This window comes from Xenopus tropicalis, chromosome 1, assembly GCF_000004195.4.
Source record: "Xenopus tropicalis strain Nigerian chromosome 1, UCB_Xtro_10.0, whole genome shotgun sequence".
Lineage (NCBI taxonomy): Eukaryota > Metazoa > Chordata > Amphibia > Anura > Pipidae > Xenopus > Xenopus tropicalis.
The window spans coordinates 24,337,821-24,355,212 of NC_030677.2; the positions used below are offsets into that span (position 1 = coordinate 24,337,821).

Genomic DNA, 17,392 nt, shown 5'->3' on the forward strand with positions numbered 1-17,392 from the left:
GATATAAATAATCCTTATTGGATGCAAAACAATCTTATTGGGTTTAATTGACGTTTTATTGATTTTTTAGTAGACTTAAGGTATGGAGATCCAAATTACGGAAAGACTCCTTATCCGGAAAACCCTTGGTCCCAAGCATTCTGGATAACGGGTCCCATACCTGTACTGTTTTATTATTACAGAGAAAAGGAAATCAGTTTTAAAATTCTGAATTATTTGATTAAAATGGAGTCTATGGGAGACAGGCTTTCTGTAATTCGGAGCTTTCTGGATAACGGGTTTCTGGATCCCATACCTGTACACTGAGGTCCCCTAAGGCCCACTGAATAGTGACTGCCTATGGCATCTTACAGCAGGCCCTCTGGCATTTGCCAAAACCCACAGATTGCCAGTCCGGGCCTGTGTATGTGCCTGGTGCAGCTCTTATCTACGGAAAGGTGGAAGGCAGCATATCAAGTGGCTGATTGGGTGGCAGGATAATAGGGTCTCCTCCAGGCCTTGACTGATATACATGTAGGGGCCCATAAGGTTAACATGCCCCTATGGCTTTAAACCCTACCATTTCCTAGTTTATGCTGTTAATGGGCAAAGACCCATGTATCCAGTTATAGTTTTGCAATATGTGCCTATTGGTTCTTAGGTTGATTACACCCTTTGCACTCTCATATAGTGTTTAGCAAAGGGGTGGGTCTTTCTCTTTAGCTGCCTCTGTGTCTCAGGTGAAAGGTCCACTAAGCCTGGGATCAGAAGGGCCCCAGTAAAGCCAGTCTACCCTAGAGTTACCATCAACTCTAGAGAAATCGGGGACAGGGACCCCGTGAACGAGGAACAGATAGGCAGTTACACTCAGTAGAGCACTTTCTAGGAAAGTGAGGCAGTTATGAAAAGGAAGCAAGAGCACTAGTTAGTATAGGGCCACGGTTAAGATATAGGAATCAGGCTAGTGAAAACCCCTGATCCTTATTCGGCTGTTGGGATCCTAATACCGCTAAGGTACTCATCCTGAGGTATCTATCTCTAGATTGCCCTTCATAGTGGTGCCGAGCTGAGCAGGTGCTTTTACCCTGCCCAGACTCATCAGAGGTGGGATAAACCGGTGGGTGTCCTCAGAGTGTGTCACTGCTAATTCCTCGATGTGAGTATATGATCTAAACCTGTAAACTGATTTGTCTTGGATAAATAAACCCAGTTACCACTGATCCATCATCAAGAACCTTCTGGCGTCCATTATTTGCTATCTTACTCTGCACACAGCATCAGTGAGTTGTAATTGCACTACACCCCCGTGGATATGTCCATTAGCGAAAGCCCATCTGACGGAGTCCTATGTACCCCATGCTCTAAACCCATTCTAGCTGGCACTGCCTGTTTTTACAGCCAAATAGGGGTTACATACATGTTACATATACTGTATGTGTGCAAAATAGAATTTAAGGATGAGGGGTCCTATAAAGGCTTCCGCTGTCTACTGACTTGTGCTGTAATTAAAGGGCAACAAAGAATTTACCCTAACTAGTACAATGAATCATTTTTCAGCAGAGCTATCTTCAGTTATGGCAAAGGCCCAGACAGAACAGAGTTTTGACATGTTTCGAGCAACAAAGGCCCTTTATGAACAACTTGATAGCAGCAAGAACTGCGTTTTTCTCTTAGTGGCTTTGTTTAAACTTATTTTTGTTTTTTACACCTTGGTGGAGGTATACACCAAGATTGAGAGTTGAATTGTTAACCCTTGGCAGCACGGTTACCTTCACCCATAGAGAGAATGATGTTGATTCATTTAGAGCAGCCAGTTTTTGTGTTTGATGACGAAGAGGAAGAAGAGGAGGAAGTGTTCAGAATGAGGAGCGATGGTGTAGCTGTACTGCCGTCTCGGTTTCCTGCATTCTCAGCCTGTTCTAGCACAGAGATGATCACCTAGAGATTGTGCCAGTATGGCAAGAAGCTCCGACCTCTTTATCCTCACACTCCCTCTCTACTGGCAAGGTAAGGGCCGCCAGTCATCTGTACAGAGCTACTGGTCTTCTGGGGGCAGATATTGGCTCCCTAAAACTCTACTGCTTGTTTCAGACATGCATTAAGGAGATTATATTTGATAGGGGGATGTTATTCTTTTATCTGCTAGTTATTTTGCTTTTCTACCTACTTTAAACTTTTCATGGTTATTTATCTACATTGTATCCTTATCTAAGTAAGGCACACAGTTTTATTGGTGCTGGACTGTGCTTTTATATTTAGGGTCTGGCACACGGGGAGATTAGTTGCCCGCGACAAATCTCCCTTGTCACAGGCAACTAATCTCCCTGAACTACCATCCCACCGGCGAACATGTAAGTCGCCGGTGGGATGGTACACGCTGCACAGGCGATTTCGGCAAATCGGCGAAGTTGCCTCGCGAGGCATTTTCGCCGATTTGCCGAAATCGCGCCGCCGCGTGTGCCATCCCACCGGCGACTTACAAGTTCGCCGGTGGGATGGCAACTGATGGCAACTCGGGGAGATTAGTCGCCCGCGAACAGGGAGATTTGTCATAGATTTGACCCTATGACAGAACAGCCAAAGAATGATGTTTATACAATTACATTAATGGGTAGATTTACTGACATTGGCATGTTTTTCTCCCATGGAATTGAATTCAGAATAGTATTTTCCCCTCTGCTCACATTTTATTCACATTTATATTAAAATGCATCAGGACAAAAAGAATTGTTACCTATGGGCAAACTCTAGCAAGTTGCCCAGTATTCACAATCAAGGTCACCAATACTTTTTTTAAAAAAAAATCATTTTTTTATACATTTAGAATGTTCATCTGTGGAACATTTTGCACAGCTGAGAACATTTTTCTTCCATGGGACTTTGCAAAAAATAATTAAACATTAGGTGAAATACATTTTCTTTGAGGAAAGGAAAGGAGAAAAGTAGAGGATTTCCCCCCAAATGTTAGTGAATCTGCCCCTTTATCTGCACACAACAGTTGCCCTTCCCCAAATCATTTCTAGTTAGCCAGTGAGCACACTAGTAACGGAAAGCTGGGGAGAAGTGAAATCTGTATAAATGGCAGTGACCTAACTAGGAGCTACCGGAACTACTGCAAAAATCTTTTTATGGCATTTCAGGGAATGGTAAACAAAATTTGCATTTTATCTATATGATGTAGGCAGTGATCCCCAACCAATGGCTCAGGAGTAACATGTTGCTCACCAACCCCTTGGCTGTTGCTCCCAGTGGCCTCAAAGCAAATGCCCATTTTTTGAATTTCTGGCTTGGAGGCATAAAGACCATGTGTAATGCCAAACAGAGCTTTCTGTAGGCTGCCAGTCCACATTGGGCTACCGGATAACCAATCACAGCCCCTATTGGTCACTCCTTAGGAACTCTTTTCATTCGTTGCTTCCCAATTTTTTTTATATTTAAAAGTTGCACACAGGTAGAAAAGGTTGGGGACCCCTGGAGTAGGCACTAGGTTCATGGTGCAACTACCTTATATAATTTAAACAATCATCGCACCAGAGGCTCCCCCCTTTAGATTAGGGGAACGGAGCTTCCATTTGAAGCAGCGTAGGGGGTTCCTCACGGTGAGGGCAGTGAGGTTGGGGAATGGCCTTCCTAGAGATGGGGTAATGGCAGATTCTGTTAATGCCTATAAAAGGGGCCTGGATGAGTTCTTGAACAAGCAGAATATCCAAGGCTATTGGGATACTAATATCTACAGTTAGTATTAATGTTTGTATAAATAGTTTATGTATGTGTTGGTGCAGATTGGTAGGTGTGGGCTGTGTGTGCTGGGTTTACTTGGAAGGGTTGAACTTGATGGACTCTGGTCCTTTTTCAACCCTATGTAACTATAAGTAACAGTTCTTGATTATTGCAGCACCCCCGTTCCAGATGTCTAGTAGCAGTGAAGTCAGATGTTTTAAAAAGTGAATGCAACCCAGAAGCAGTCATATCCCCTTCTACACATTAGGGTTCAGTACTCACTGGCACTCTTGCTGATGATTTAGTATTCAACCAAAACCAAATATTTATATTTTGGTTTCTCCCTCTTAGATAAATGTTGCTTACAGAGAATGCCAGAACATTCTAGCCATGGGCAGCCTCTAAGCCAGTGGTTCTCAAACTTGTGTTATGTGTTTTCCGATGGTCTTAGGCGACCCCTGTGAGAGGGTCATTGGACCCACAAAGGGGGGGACAAGTGCTACACTATCCTTCTTGGCACTACAAATACAATTCCAGACTATGCTCTGTACAATAAATATATTTTTATAAATACTGTTGTGGTATCCAGTGCAAATGAATTTGGTATTCCAAGTACTGGTCCAATAATGTCAGAATTGTTTAGGAAATATACTGAGGGTTGCAGGTAGCAATGCCCTATTCTGCAGTTATTTTATTCCAGTGAGGGGCACCCGTCATCATCAATGTTACCAACTTCATGCTTTCCACCTTCCTTCGGCACTTGGAGTGCATCAAGTTGCCCCTGAGGTGAAACGCATAAAGATACAACACAGTGTAGCGCCGGCTGAGATGCTTGTGTGTAAGAACACTAAGAATTTCAATAAAAAAAAGAAAATTGAAAATAACAGTAATACATCGGTGCATAAATAACTGTGTGGGCCATTTATATAAACATAGCGCTGCAGAATTATCAACAGGACAAAGTTAAAAATAATAATAATAATTAAAGGTTAGAGTTGGATGACTTCTCTTATTCACTGAAAAAACACACCTATTGTGAGCAAATATTTGAAATACCTGTATACTGAAAAGTCTAAAAAATCAGACTTGAGGGGAAATATATTTTCTCTTTCATGTTTCCGATGCTATTGAAACATGTATCAGTCACTTTAATAATAAGACAGAGCAATTTCAGTTGCAATTACTGAGAAAAGAGGGAAGTTTAGTGGTAACGAGGGCAAGTTAAGAACAATCTCAGCCAATCAGTGTTTTGAAATTAAAATTAAACTGCCTGCAGTTGTTAGAAAAATCCCAATCTGGTTAATCAAACTTTATCCAGTTAAAATGATAGGGATCATCCACTTTAAGGCCTTGATCATAGAGGGAATGTAAAAAATAAAATATATGCAGATGATTTCACAGCAATAAACTTTAAAAATGAAATTTGTTATAGGTATCATTTCCCTTAAACATCACAGTGCTTATACCCTGCGTCTCTCCAGTCTGAAAACTTCCTCTCCGTACGCCGGCCTGCATGGGTGGCAAAGGGCCATTTCCCACTTTGGTTATAAGTGCTGTGCATCAGGGCAGTGCTCTTATTTCTGCATAAGGATCTGAGCCTTTAACAAGCAGCACCCAGATGGGTAACACTGCTTACAGGGCTTCAATGCACACAGCAAACCCACTTGGCTGCAGTTAAAGTGACCAATTGCAAGTAGAACTATAAGAAGTACAGTTATAGGAAAACATATTGGTACAGGTATACGTATGATCTGTTATCCAGAATACTTGGGACCTGGGAATTTCCACATAAGGGATCTTTTTAAAATTTGGATCTCCACACCAGCATCTGCTAAAAATAATTTTAACATGAAATAAACCCAATAGAATTGTTTTGCCTCCAATATGGATTCATGCAGCTTAATTCCCATCAAGTACAAGCTACTGTTTTATTATTACAGAGAAAAAAAGCAATCATTTTTAATAATTAGACTAATTTGCTTATAATGGACTCTATAACTATAATGTATATTAATCATTTAACCACAGTTCCCAGAAAATCTAGGGCAGCAAATAAGCCTTCATAAGGCTGATGCCACACGTGGCGTTTTTACGCTGCGTATTTTCTCAGCCTAAAAACACCGCGCAAGCCACACAGCCCCTGACTATGGTGTTTTTCAGCCTAGTACTGGTGATGTAGAAAATCCTGTTTCCATGGTGCTAATAGTGCGAAATAGTAAAAAACGCCGCGTATTTCGGCTAGGTCTGGCAGCTGCCTTTGTGTATACATAGGAATAGCTTGCTGTGCAAATACTGGCGTATTTCGGCAAACGCTTGAAAAATCCGTGCTAAGGCGTTTTCTAGCGTATTTACGCTTTGTGTGGTTTGCTTCGAGTCTTTTCAAGTTATTTCTTTGGATGATGATATTGTGCATTTTTCAGCCGCCGAGAGAATTAGAAAATACGCAGCGTAAAAACGCCACGTGTGGCATCAGCCTTATATCTCACCCTAATTTATGTTCAACCTGGGCTTTCAGGTGTTAATAGGAAAACAAATAGACATTCTCATAACTGGCCTTTATGCTGAGCCACACTTCACTGCTCCAAGCTCCTCTGGGGCACAGGGCGGTGAATTTTTTTGAAACATATAATTAATTAAGAAGTAATCTGTGAGTCTTTAAGCTTTCTGTTGTGTTATAAAGCCATTTAGCAGCAAAATCACTGGGTGAGATAAGAAAAATAACGAAAGCCGTAAAATCAATTGCATGTACTGTATGTTGCACATTCCCTCAGCTTCTTTTCCAAACTGCAATACTGTCTCTGAGCACTTTACACTTAGGAGAGAGATAGAAATTGGCAAGAGTTGTGTCTATATTTGATGATAATTGTGGCACTGGTCTTTACCATACCTTGCCAAACAGCTTATGTAATATTGATATAATGTTATACTGTATATTGCAATAATAAGCGATAGATGTGCACCAGAAATTCTGCAATGTCGGATATGTTTACAAATTCAGTAAACTGGCACTAGTGTTACTTTTGGTCCAAGTCATTAACTCTGTCTATTGCACTTTAGCAGTGATCCCCAACCAGTGGCTCATGAGCAACATGTTGCTCCCCAACCCCTTGGATGTTGCTCCCAGTGGTCTCAAAGTAGGTGCTCATTTTTGAATTCCTGGCCTGGAGGCAAGAGTTGGTTGCATAAAAACCCAGTGTAAAGCCAAACAGAGCCTTCTATATGCTGCCAGTCCACATAGGGGCTACCAAATAGCCAATTATAGCTCTTATTTGCACCCCCAGGAACTGTTTCCATGCTTGTGTTGCTCCCCAACACTTTTTCCATTTGAATGTGGCTCACTGGTATAAAAGGTTGGGGATCCCTGCCCTTAAGTAACAGACTCCATAATCTCGTATTGGCCAAAAGCACACTGATACCCATAGATAGGAAATATTCACTATGACATAGGAAAGTGCTTGGGAGCTAAGGGAAGCCAACCACAACAATTAACAGCCCAGATGGTGACAGACAGTGTTTTTTAAGCTTTAATCACCTAAAAAGTGATAATGTCTCTCCATTAAAGGCACTTACCATGGAGCAATTTGTCCCCACATCCAAGTGACATTAATAACCACGTGGGCGAAGCTTCTGGCAGACAAGCAATGAAATGTGTGGAATTGCTACCCATTTATTTCAGCCTGGACTCTAGGATACACTCATGGATCAGGGGATAGCCACCCAGTAAAGCTAATGGCTATTTATTGCCAGTCTGCTGTGGCAGTGCCCCAACTTAGCTTATTGTCCTGCCCACTTTCCATGCCCCAGAGATACAGATGCCTTTTGCACTAGTGGTCCTTAGCCAGAGCCATATAACATCATTGCATCAACATTGCAGTAGGGACAAGCCTGCAGAAATATTGGAAAAAGCATTATGAATCACAACTACACCTAATATTTTGTACCTGTTGTATTTTAGTATTGAATATCATTTTTCTTTAAATAACTGAATATTTGCCCAATAGTTTTTGGAGGTGCCGGACTGAGAGTCACTCAGACTCCTGGGACTTTATCGGTTACAGAGGGAGGGAATGCCAACATCACTTGCTCCTGGGATACTGAGTATGAAGACGAGAGGATCAGAGTCTGGTGGAAATTATATTATGAATCACCGAGGGCAGCTCCTAATGGGACAGTTTTAGCCAATGTTATGTGGGCAAACAATAAATCAGAAGTCAGAGTAACGTCACGGGATCAGAGTGACTATCGATTAATGAAGGATAAAGCCGAGCTCTGGCTTTTCTCTGTCAATAAGAGCGATGCTGGAACTTACATTTGTGAGGTCACCATAGATAAACCAGAACTTCGATTTGGCAAAGGAACTGGCACAATATTATATGTAACCGACTCCCCATCTTCTACTGGTAAGAACATCATCTCACACACTACTCACTGGCAAACACCCACACAGACAGAAACACTCTTGCAGTGTGTTGAGACATTTTATACTGTTGTATTTCAAACTGTGATAAATACTGAATAGTTTTTTGCATCCAAATTAGTTATTTATGCAGATATTTTTCTGTACTCTGCATTGTCCATCGTAGGAAAGCCAAACGTCTCATATGCGATCATGAGTTCCTCTGGGTATATTTTATTATTTTTCTCTGAGGTCCCTTACTCAGTTCAGGGGCCTTGGCGTAATACCTGGGAACAGGCCTGGACTGGGATTCAAAATGGGCCCCGAAACTAGACAACATTTCAGGTCTTCTCTTGCCCTTTCTCAAGCCTGCTTGGAAATCACACACATAAAAATATTTAATCCCTCCTAGGACAGATTGTATCATACCAGGATTTAAACAACCCATACCAGAACATTTTCATTTGGCCAGATATGCCCCCAGCCAAATGAGCTTTCAGGTAATTGACACCCCCCCATCATTAAGGAGAGGTAGGGATAGGTTGAAATTTTTGAGAAGGAAGGAGATGTATTGGATTAGACACCCTTTGGCCCAGAGGTATGAATATGGAATACATACACCTATTTCATTAAATAATTAAAACTACCACATGCCCCCTAAAACTTAAGCATGTAGAAAGTATGTCCTTTGAATGTATATTTTTATTATCTATAGGGGAAGTGTATATGTTATCTTGTGTGTAATTATACATTCAATATTGTGGTTGTTTGCTTTTAGTTGTTGGTACAAAAGCTGTTCTTGGGCAGTTATACTGTCAGGAGGTGAAGTATGGGGCTGGGTTGCAGTTGGCACGTATGCACATACAGTATGCTCTTTAGTAATTGCTAATTTCTCATGCAGCACATTAATAGTACAGACTGTGGTTACAAATATTACAAAAAATAAAACATACAAAGACTGTGTGCCACATGTTACAAGATGTAAGAAGAAAGAGATCTCTTACTCACAAAGCTTACAATCTAGCAAAATGAAAACTGTATCTGTTGGTTGTCTATGGCTTTTAAGTGACATGGCTGATGGTTCAGATTCTGGTTTTGTGAGGTGCTCAGTGTTTATCTGAATCCCAAAGTGAATGTTGTATTTGTGTATCCTCAGAATGTGTATAGTTCAAATGTATTTATTGCAATGTTTTTTCCCCTGTCTGTACTATAAATGTATTGTATGAGAGCACAGAGCTGTGCATACAAATAGCATGTAAAGATGTATACACATAAAGTACATAGACGTAACAGTGTATATTCCACACAGAAAAAGATGGATTCCTTGCTTGAAAACATACGATTGCCGCCATGAATATTATTATTATTATGAAAGGTCATTTTGTTCCACGTTGGGGCATAGGTGCCTCCTTCATTTGCCCAAAAAGCTCTAGATTCCTTGCTGTAGTCTACATTTTTTTGTGTTTGGATCCATTGAAAAGTTTTAGGAAATAACTGAATAAGCGTTAAACCTGAGTCTGTTGCCCTTTTTTAAACTATGTGCTTGAATAGGAATTACTGTCTATACTATAAGTTGGGATGATGCTCAGTGTTTAGTTCTATAACTTTCTTTCTTTCCTTTCTGTTTATAGAATCTACCACAGATTTTCCCAAAGGTAAGTCTGCCTGCATTCATGTCCATGTGGTGTTTGTGCCTCTGCATAAACCATTATTTGTATTGGTGGATTAAATGAGACATATCATGTTAAAATTAAGAATATAAGACAAAAAGTTCCACCAGCACACTTACCTCCTCCATAACTAGACTCGGTGCACAGTCTAGAGAGTCAGCACTCTCGCAGAAATCCAGCAAGAAATTGACAATGAGTGTGATGCAAGCGGGGCTTAGCCCCTGCGTGTTTATTCAAAGTGTAGCAGCAACGTTTTGGTGGTGGTTCGTCAGGCTGGGAGAATGCTCAGTGTTCAGTTCTGTAACTTTCTTTCTTTCCTTTCTGTTTATAGCATCTACCATAGATTTTACCAAAGGTAAAGGTGGCCATACACGCACCGATATTATCGTACGAAACCTCGTTTCGTACGATAATCGGTGCGTGTATGGCATGTCGGCGAGTCGACCGATATCGCAGGAAGCTGCCGATATCGGACGACTCGCCGATCGGACAAGTTTGAAAATTTTGATCGGGCGCCATAGAAGGCGCCTGACCAAAATTCTCCCTTCAGAGCTGAATCGGCAGAAGGAGGTAGAAATCCTATTGTTTCTACCTCCTTACCTGCCGATTCAGCCCTGAATGGTGTGTGGCGGATCTTACGATGTTTCGTGCGACCGATGGTCGTACGAAACATCGTCGGATCGCCACGTGTATGGCCACCTTAAGTCTGCCTGCATTCATGTCCATGTTGTGTTTGTGCTTCTGCATAAACCAATATTTGTCTTGGTGGCTTAAAAGAAACATATCATGTTAAAATTAAGAATGTACCAGTGAACCAATCAGCAGCTAGGCCAACCTGATAAGGAACTTAAGCCTGTCTTTGCTTGTGTGACTGCAAGTTCACGGCACTTTGCTCACTATGACCAGGATTTTGATAGGTAGAAAATGACTGACTAATCCAAATTAATATGCTAATGGAATACCATAGTTCAGTGTTCCCCAACCAGTGGCTCGTGAGTAACATGTTGCTCCCCAACCCCTTGGATGTTGCTCCCAGGGGCCTCAAAGTAGGTGCTTATTTTTGAATTTCTGGCTTGGGGGCAAGTTTTGGTTGCATAAAACCCAGTGTAAAGCCAAACAGAGCCTGCTATAGGCTACCAGTCCCCATAGGGGCTACCAAATAGCCAATCGTAGCTCTTATTGGCACCCCAGGAACTTTTTCCATGCTTGTGTTGCTCCCCAACACTTTTTCCATTTGAATGTGGCTCACAGGTATAAAAGGTTGGGGATCCCTGCCATAGTTTATACTGTAAAAGACTTTGCATGCTGATTTGGATTTAATGCCTTACTATTGGTAATCAAGCAATAACTGCAGAAACATTCAAAATTGATTGCATAGACTTTAGTAAATAGACCATTGGCCCCATTTTGTTTTTATCTGTGTCCCAATGTATTGCAAACAAAGGCCATTTAACTAAACATGAAAGGCAAATATACAAATACATGTTTTGTTTATGAGTATAATTGTTATTTTTGTTTTTAGTGGCTTATCTGGCTGTGTTTGTGATCATTGCTGCTGTGATATCATTGGGATATTTTCTGTACAAAAGAAAAAAGAAAGCAAGTAAGTAGTTTAATCTCAGTGTCATCAAACTATTCCTGTTATTGTTACTGTATGAGCTATGGATCAGGGGAGCTAAGAGGAGGCTATAAAGGGCATATATGTACTGGGTTATGTCATTACTGGCTGGGATGGGGTTATTGTCGTTGGGCAGGAAATTCTAAAGCTGGCCTCACAATGTATTCATATTAGAGATGTAGAGCTGTATTGCCCCACAGATACCAGACTTCTGCTATCACAGGATGTCGGGCGTTGTGGCCCAACAACAGCAATGGCTCCTTAGGCTAGGGATCCCTTAGAAAAACATCACTTGCCAATGATATTTTATAAACAATGGTCCTATTATCATGCTGGAACTCCAGAAATGTATTTTTAGTGCTATTCTGTAGGCCAGCAAGGAACCAAATATTTTAGCTATTTGTGGCCCCATAGGGCCAATCAGTTTTTAGTGGTGGTTGCTGAAGCTGTGCAGGGGCAATAATCCATTTTATATCCTTAAGAAGGATATTAATGAGCTGGGGAGAGAGCAGAGACTGCAATTAAACTGGTAAAGGGGATGGAAGGGTTAAGCTATGAGGTGAGACTGTCGAGGTTGGGGTTGTTTTCTCTGGAAAAGAGGCGCTTGCGAGGGGACATGATTACTCTGTACAAGTACATTAGAGGGGATTATAGGCAGATGGGGGGGTTCTTTTTTTCCATAAAAACAATCAGCGCACCAGAGGCCCCCCCTTTAGATTAGAGGAAAGGAGCTTCCATTTGAAGCAGCGTAGGGGGTTCCTCACGGTGAGGGCAGTGAGGTTGGGGAATGCCCTTCCTAGAGATGTGGTAATGGCAGATTCTGTTAGTGCCTATAAGAGGGGCCTGGATGAGTTCTTGAACAAGCAGAATATCCAAGGCTATTGTGATACTAATATCTACAATTAGTATTGATGTTGGTATATATAGTTTATGTATATGAGTGTATAGATTGGTAAGTATAGGTTGTGGGTGCTGGGTTTACTTGGAAGGGTTGAACTTAATGGCCCCTATGTAACTATGGAACAACTTACAACATTTGGTATTTTAGAGGAGCAGAAATAGTATTTTGGTTTTAATGTGTTAAATTTTACTCCCAAGGTTTAGACAGTTTGCATTCTACAAAGACCTGTAAAGGAACTTTTTAAGAACCATACAGTATATATTCTTAATATGTAGATATACAGCATAAGCCCCTACTGGGATCCAAACATTTGCTCAGAAGTCAAAAGATTCAGCCCTATGAAGCCCACCGCTTGGATGACCAAATCAGGCTAAACAAATGTATTTGACTCATTTTAACTTCTTCTACACTCAACTTTGACTTCTACTCCTTTGGCTACAGCCCTATAGTGAAATATTACATTGATCAAAATATGATTCGCTGTGCAGGGCAGTTTTTTGTTGCCCTGTGTGTAAGGCATTTAGCAGGGGTTCTATATAGAAGTAACAAAATAGTTTGTAACCAGAAGAAACTATCCCAGTGCTATTTATTATATAATAGAGGTTAGTGAGTATAAAGGCAGGCATGGCATAGCTGCAGATCACAGAGGTCTTTGCAAAACACTGTTTGGTGGGAGAGGAAGTTGCACAATTGCACTGTAGGTCTTTTGAACTTACAAATAATGGAAATAATGGATGTGTAAATGTGTCAAAAGTCACACCTTCACCTAATGTGTTTTCCGCACCCGACAGCTTTCTTAGTTGCCTTCACAGAGCAAACTTCTACTTTTGGTCAACCAACATCTCCAACGCACCACCCCCCCAACAAAGAAAACCGTTGCTCTAGAGTCTCGAACCTTAATAAATAGATTTTACGAGCAGTAACTTTTGAACAAATGCTCTTAGTGAAATTGGGGTGATCCTATTGTTTGGGCCCTGAGGAAAAGTCTTACAGAAACCCAATGGTACAGCACTGTATCAATGTACCAATGGCATTTTATAACCTACTGATAGAGTGACAGATTGATATTACTCATATTCCTTACCAATGGCACACATTACACATAGAGGGAACCAAAAGGGCCCAAATCTTCATAGTTCTTAATCTATCAAATAGATCAGGCCAGGAATGAACAAAGTGGTAGGACTCTTTATCAAGAGCAAAACTAGAGTCTAGATACCTTGAACAAATGAACTTTTTTATATTGCATGATATGTTATATATATTAGTTTCATGTTTATTAGTATGTATCTCACATGTTATTTTTATTATTACTTTATAGATATACTTCCGTTACATCAGAGAGCGCCAGAAGCTGTGGAACTGAATGAAATGCAGGAAAATATGAATGACAGGGAGGAAAGTTCTTCCTCAGATTCTGTGCAATGGGTAATTACAGCCCTCTCTTATTGATGACCTGGAACTGTAGACCAAATACAACTCTAACCTGCAGATTTCTAGCTCATCTTAAGATACTGCACCCAACATCTAGAAATACTGCACCAGCAACAGTTTAAAGGACATGTAACCCCCCCCCCCCATACAAAAAATTAATCAGTGAACAACCTCCTTGAAATCTTTAAATACCTACCACTCTGGATGTTGGAAGGTTAATAGTGAGGCTTTGGCTGTTGTCTGCTGAGCATTTTCAGTTCTTCTCAGCTTAGGTTCCTAAACACGCCCTCCAGTCTAGCAGCCAGTGAGGAGATGGCATTACTGGTTCCCATAGAAACTCTGCTCTAGCTGTCTGCTCCTACTTTTTCTCCTAAACTCTTCTCCTAAACTCATCTTAACCATTACAATGGTCAATCCAAGCAGGACTTGTCATCAAAGTAAGTTCTGCCCATGTAAGCCTGCATTCTTCATTGCATGAACTTACTTGCAAAAGTCACTGATTATGTCAGATGGAAAATGGCCACCATGCGAAAGCTGCTGTTTGTTTTAGGAAAATGTTATGGAAAATGGAGGGGATATATAGTTCATAAATGATGCCATTTGGGTGGGGCAGATGCACCCAACCTATATACATGGTAGGAAAATGTAGGATTTACATGTCCTATAAAGGGCAAGATTGGCATGTCTAGGCACTCTCTAGGATAGCATCTCTAGCTAGAGACATCAACTGAATGCAGGTCCATACTTTGATACAAAATAGGCCCTTGTATTTCAGGTACACAGAGGTTCAAAAAACCCCTGATAGGTTCAAAAAATATTGACTGTCTATGGAATCCCACAGCAGCCTAGCAACCAGCCCAGATCTGATTGGATGTGGCCTTCCAGTGGATTTATTCATCCCTTAACCTACTCATGGGCAAAATATATTCTCATAAAAACCACTTAAATTTAATATAAATGGACCAATACATAAAAAAGTTGGACAACACCAAACTAGATTTACCAACAGGGGACACCGATTGATTTGGAATCACCTATAACATTTTTTTAATATAAATTTATTTCAATGGAAACTGTGTGAGAGAGGGTTGTGGTCATAGTTAAATGAAAGAGCTCGGGTAAAGTTTTATCTATCTGTGTTTTGCTTTTACTGATTCATTTTTATAGAATCCCATACGTGAGAACATACCAATTGGACTGAGCGATTGCAATAAGGCAGAACTATTCTTTTCCTTTGCTATTGGCAAAGTTTAGCTGATATTCTCAAAATCTTCTAATAATAATGTTTTTGTATAATTGATTTCTTATAAGTGCCTCTCAAAGGATATTTTTTGGATACCAGAGAAAGAAGATCTAAAGCTCCCAAAATTCTTCCTGTGAATAAAATAGATGGAAGTGCTCACAATATACAGTAATTTCCTATCTACGTAGCAAATAACTTCTTGCAAGGTTATTCCTTATGGTGGCCCAAAAACTCTCCATATCACTCTCACTCAGAAGCTCTCCATTTTGAATATTTTAGATTTTAGCATTTGGAATCCTGGGACAACCACGGAGCCTGAAGACCCAATTGTTCAGCAGACAATAGTTCTAGCATTTTTTTTTTATTTTTCCCAATTCCATGAATAAGAGATTTGAAAGTAGTGAAGGGTTTAGCAAAGAGCTCATTGAATGAGATCAGTACTGCTGTTTCTACTGTAGTGCCACCGTGTATGGGGTAAAGTGCCCCCATCATTGCTCCCACTACAGCAGGGCCTGTAGATATGTATGGTATGTGGTAACCTAATGGAATGTTATTTGTAATCTTATTAGAAATACTAAAACTGCTACCATTACATATACAAAAGAGAAGCTAAATAATTATTGCTCTTTTTTTATTAACAGGCTATTTCAACACTTTATGAATCGTGCAACTATTTTGCTATGGGGACGCCTCAGAATCCAGAAGATTATGTTTACAGCCTGGCTAAATAATAAATGGGCAAGAGAATTTCTCCCTGTAGATCCTGGAGATGTAACTTCCAATGCAGAGATAAATATTCCTGAGCATTGATATGGTAGCCAGAGTAGTGCCAATGGAGGAGTCATGTCCAGGAAGCAAAATGGTAGCCCATATCAAAGCGTTCAGAAGCTTTCATAAGAATGTGAGAATGTGAAAATTCCTCAAATCCCCATCAGGAATGTGAATATTACTCCTAGAGGACCTCTGCAGGAGATGATCCACCCACTCTCATTTATCTAGAAATGAATTTATTCCACCATCTGGGCAATTTCTCATGATTCAGTATTTTTCATACTGATACAAATGGACAGAATCTTTTCTGGAGCTCCTAACCGATGGAATGAGATATCCGAAGACAGGCAAACAAGGGTACTCCAAACATAAACACGAGGAAAATAAGGAAAATTACATAATTATGTGAAAGGACATAATTTGCTGTGGGATTGTGTATTTTTGCTTTTACGGAGAGGTTTCACAGTGCTATTGGCTTTATCCTGCTTATTTATAGCAACCTTGCCTAAATATCATAGAGACCAAATATACATAAACATATGTGTATATATACATATATATATATATACAATCAGTCTTCTTTCCATTGGCAGATGATTCCCTGCTGTTGCACAAAATTTTATGAAACGTGCACATTTTTTTATGCAGAAAAATTGTTTCTACTGAGGATATATTTTCCATTAGCAATTTATTCATGTGTTTAAAATGATTAGTAGCTATAAATATCCAAACACCATTAGATAAACATTTGTTTCCAGTTGCCCTGTACAACGTTTGGGGCCTTAGCACCATGGAAAACCATGAAGAACAAAAGAACTGACTTTGGTCATTAGGGAACAAGTAATGGCTGCTTGGGTTCTCCTTGTACAAGTGTGGGACCTGTTATCCAGAATGGTCGGGACTTGAGGTTTTTCAGATAAGGGGTCCTAATTTGGAGCTCCATACCTCAAGTCTACTAAAAAATTATTTAATTGAAATAATGTAAATATAAATTAAAACCAGAAGGGTTGTTCATCAGCCTCCAATAAGGATGAATTATATCTTAGTGCAGTTTTATTATTACACAGAAAAAGGAAATCATTTTCAAAAATGTGAATTATTTGCTTATTTTGGACTTGCTGTAATTCGGAGCTTTCTGGATAAGGGATTTCTGAATAATGGATCTGGTACATAGGGCAGCTATCGGATGGGGGGGAAGGGGGTACAATTGTGTCAGGCCCGTAAAATCTTTTTCTGTAAGGGGGTCCGGTAAGTTACACCGAAACTTCTGCAATTTATGTGATTTCTGCAAAAAATTATTGAAACTTAAGTAACTTGCGTATCAAGCAAAAGACAATGCAGAGAAGCTTTGCCGGGACAAACTCCACTCACCCTCAATGAAAACCTACGGTAAATTCCACTGCACCCAATAAACTGACTGATTATTAGCACATTAATTATTCATTTAAACTATTAATGTGAGCTGCTTATTATAGAGTAACGACTGTTTATATTGGGATCCATTTACTGAATTATATTAGCGTCTCCTACATGAACTTTGCAATTTACGTATCTTATGCAAAAACTTATTTTCAAAGAAACTTACGTAACTTACATATAAACTCCCCTGACCTTGCAATTAAAATACTGATTATTAGCACATTTACTATGTTTATGAACT

The 17,392-nt window shown here is 40.1% G+C and overlaps 1 protein-coding gene across 1 annotated transcript; it reads left to right on the top strand.

Moving 5' to 3' along the window:
* Positions 1-1,858: 1,858 nt before the first annotated feature.
* Positions 1,859-17,168, top strand: LOC100489121. The gene is made up of 6 exons (XM_031895317.1): positions 1,859-1,986; positions 7,701-8,099; positions 9,727-9,750; positions 11,288-11,368; positions 13,606-13,712; positions 15,603-17,168. The coding sequence occupies exons 1-6, from the start codon at positions 1,935-1,937 to the stop codon at positions 15,690-15,692; spliced, it is 753 nt and encodes a 250-aa protein (XP_031751177.1). The 5' UTR covers positions 1,859-1,934; the 3' UTR covers positions 15,693-17,168.
* Positions 17,169-17,392: the final 224 nt, after the last annotated feature.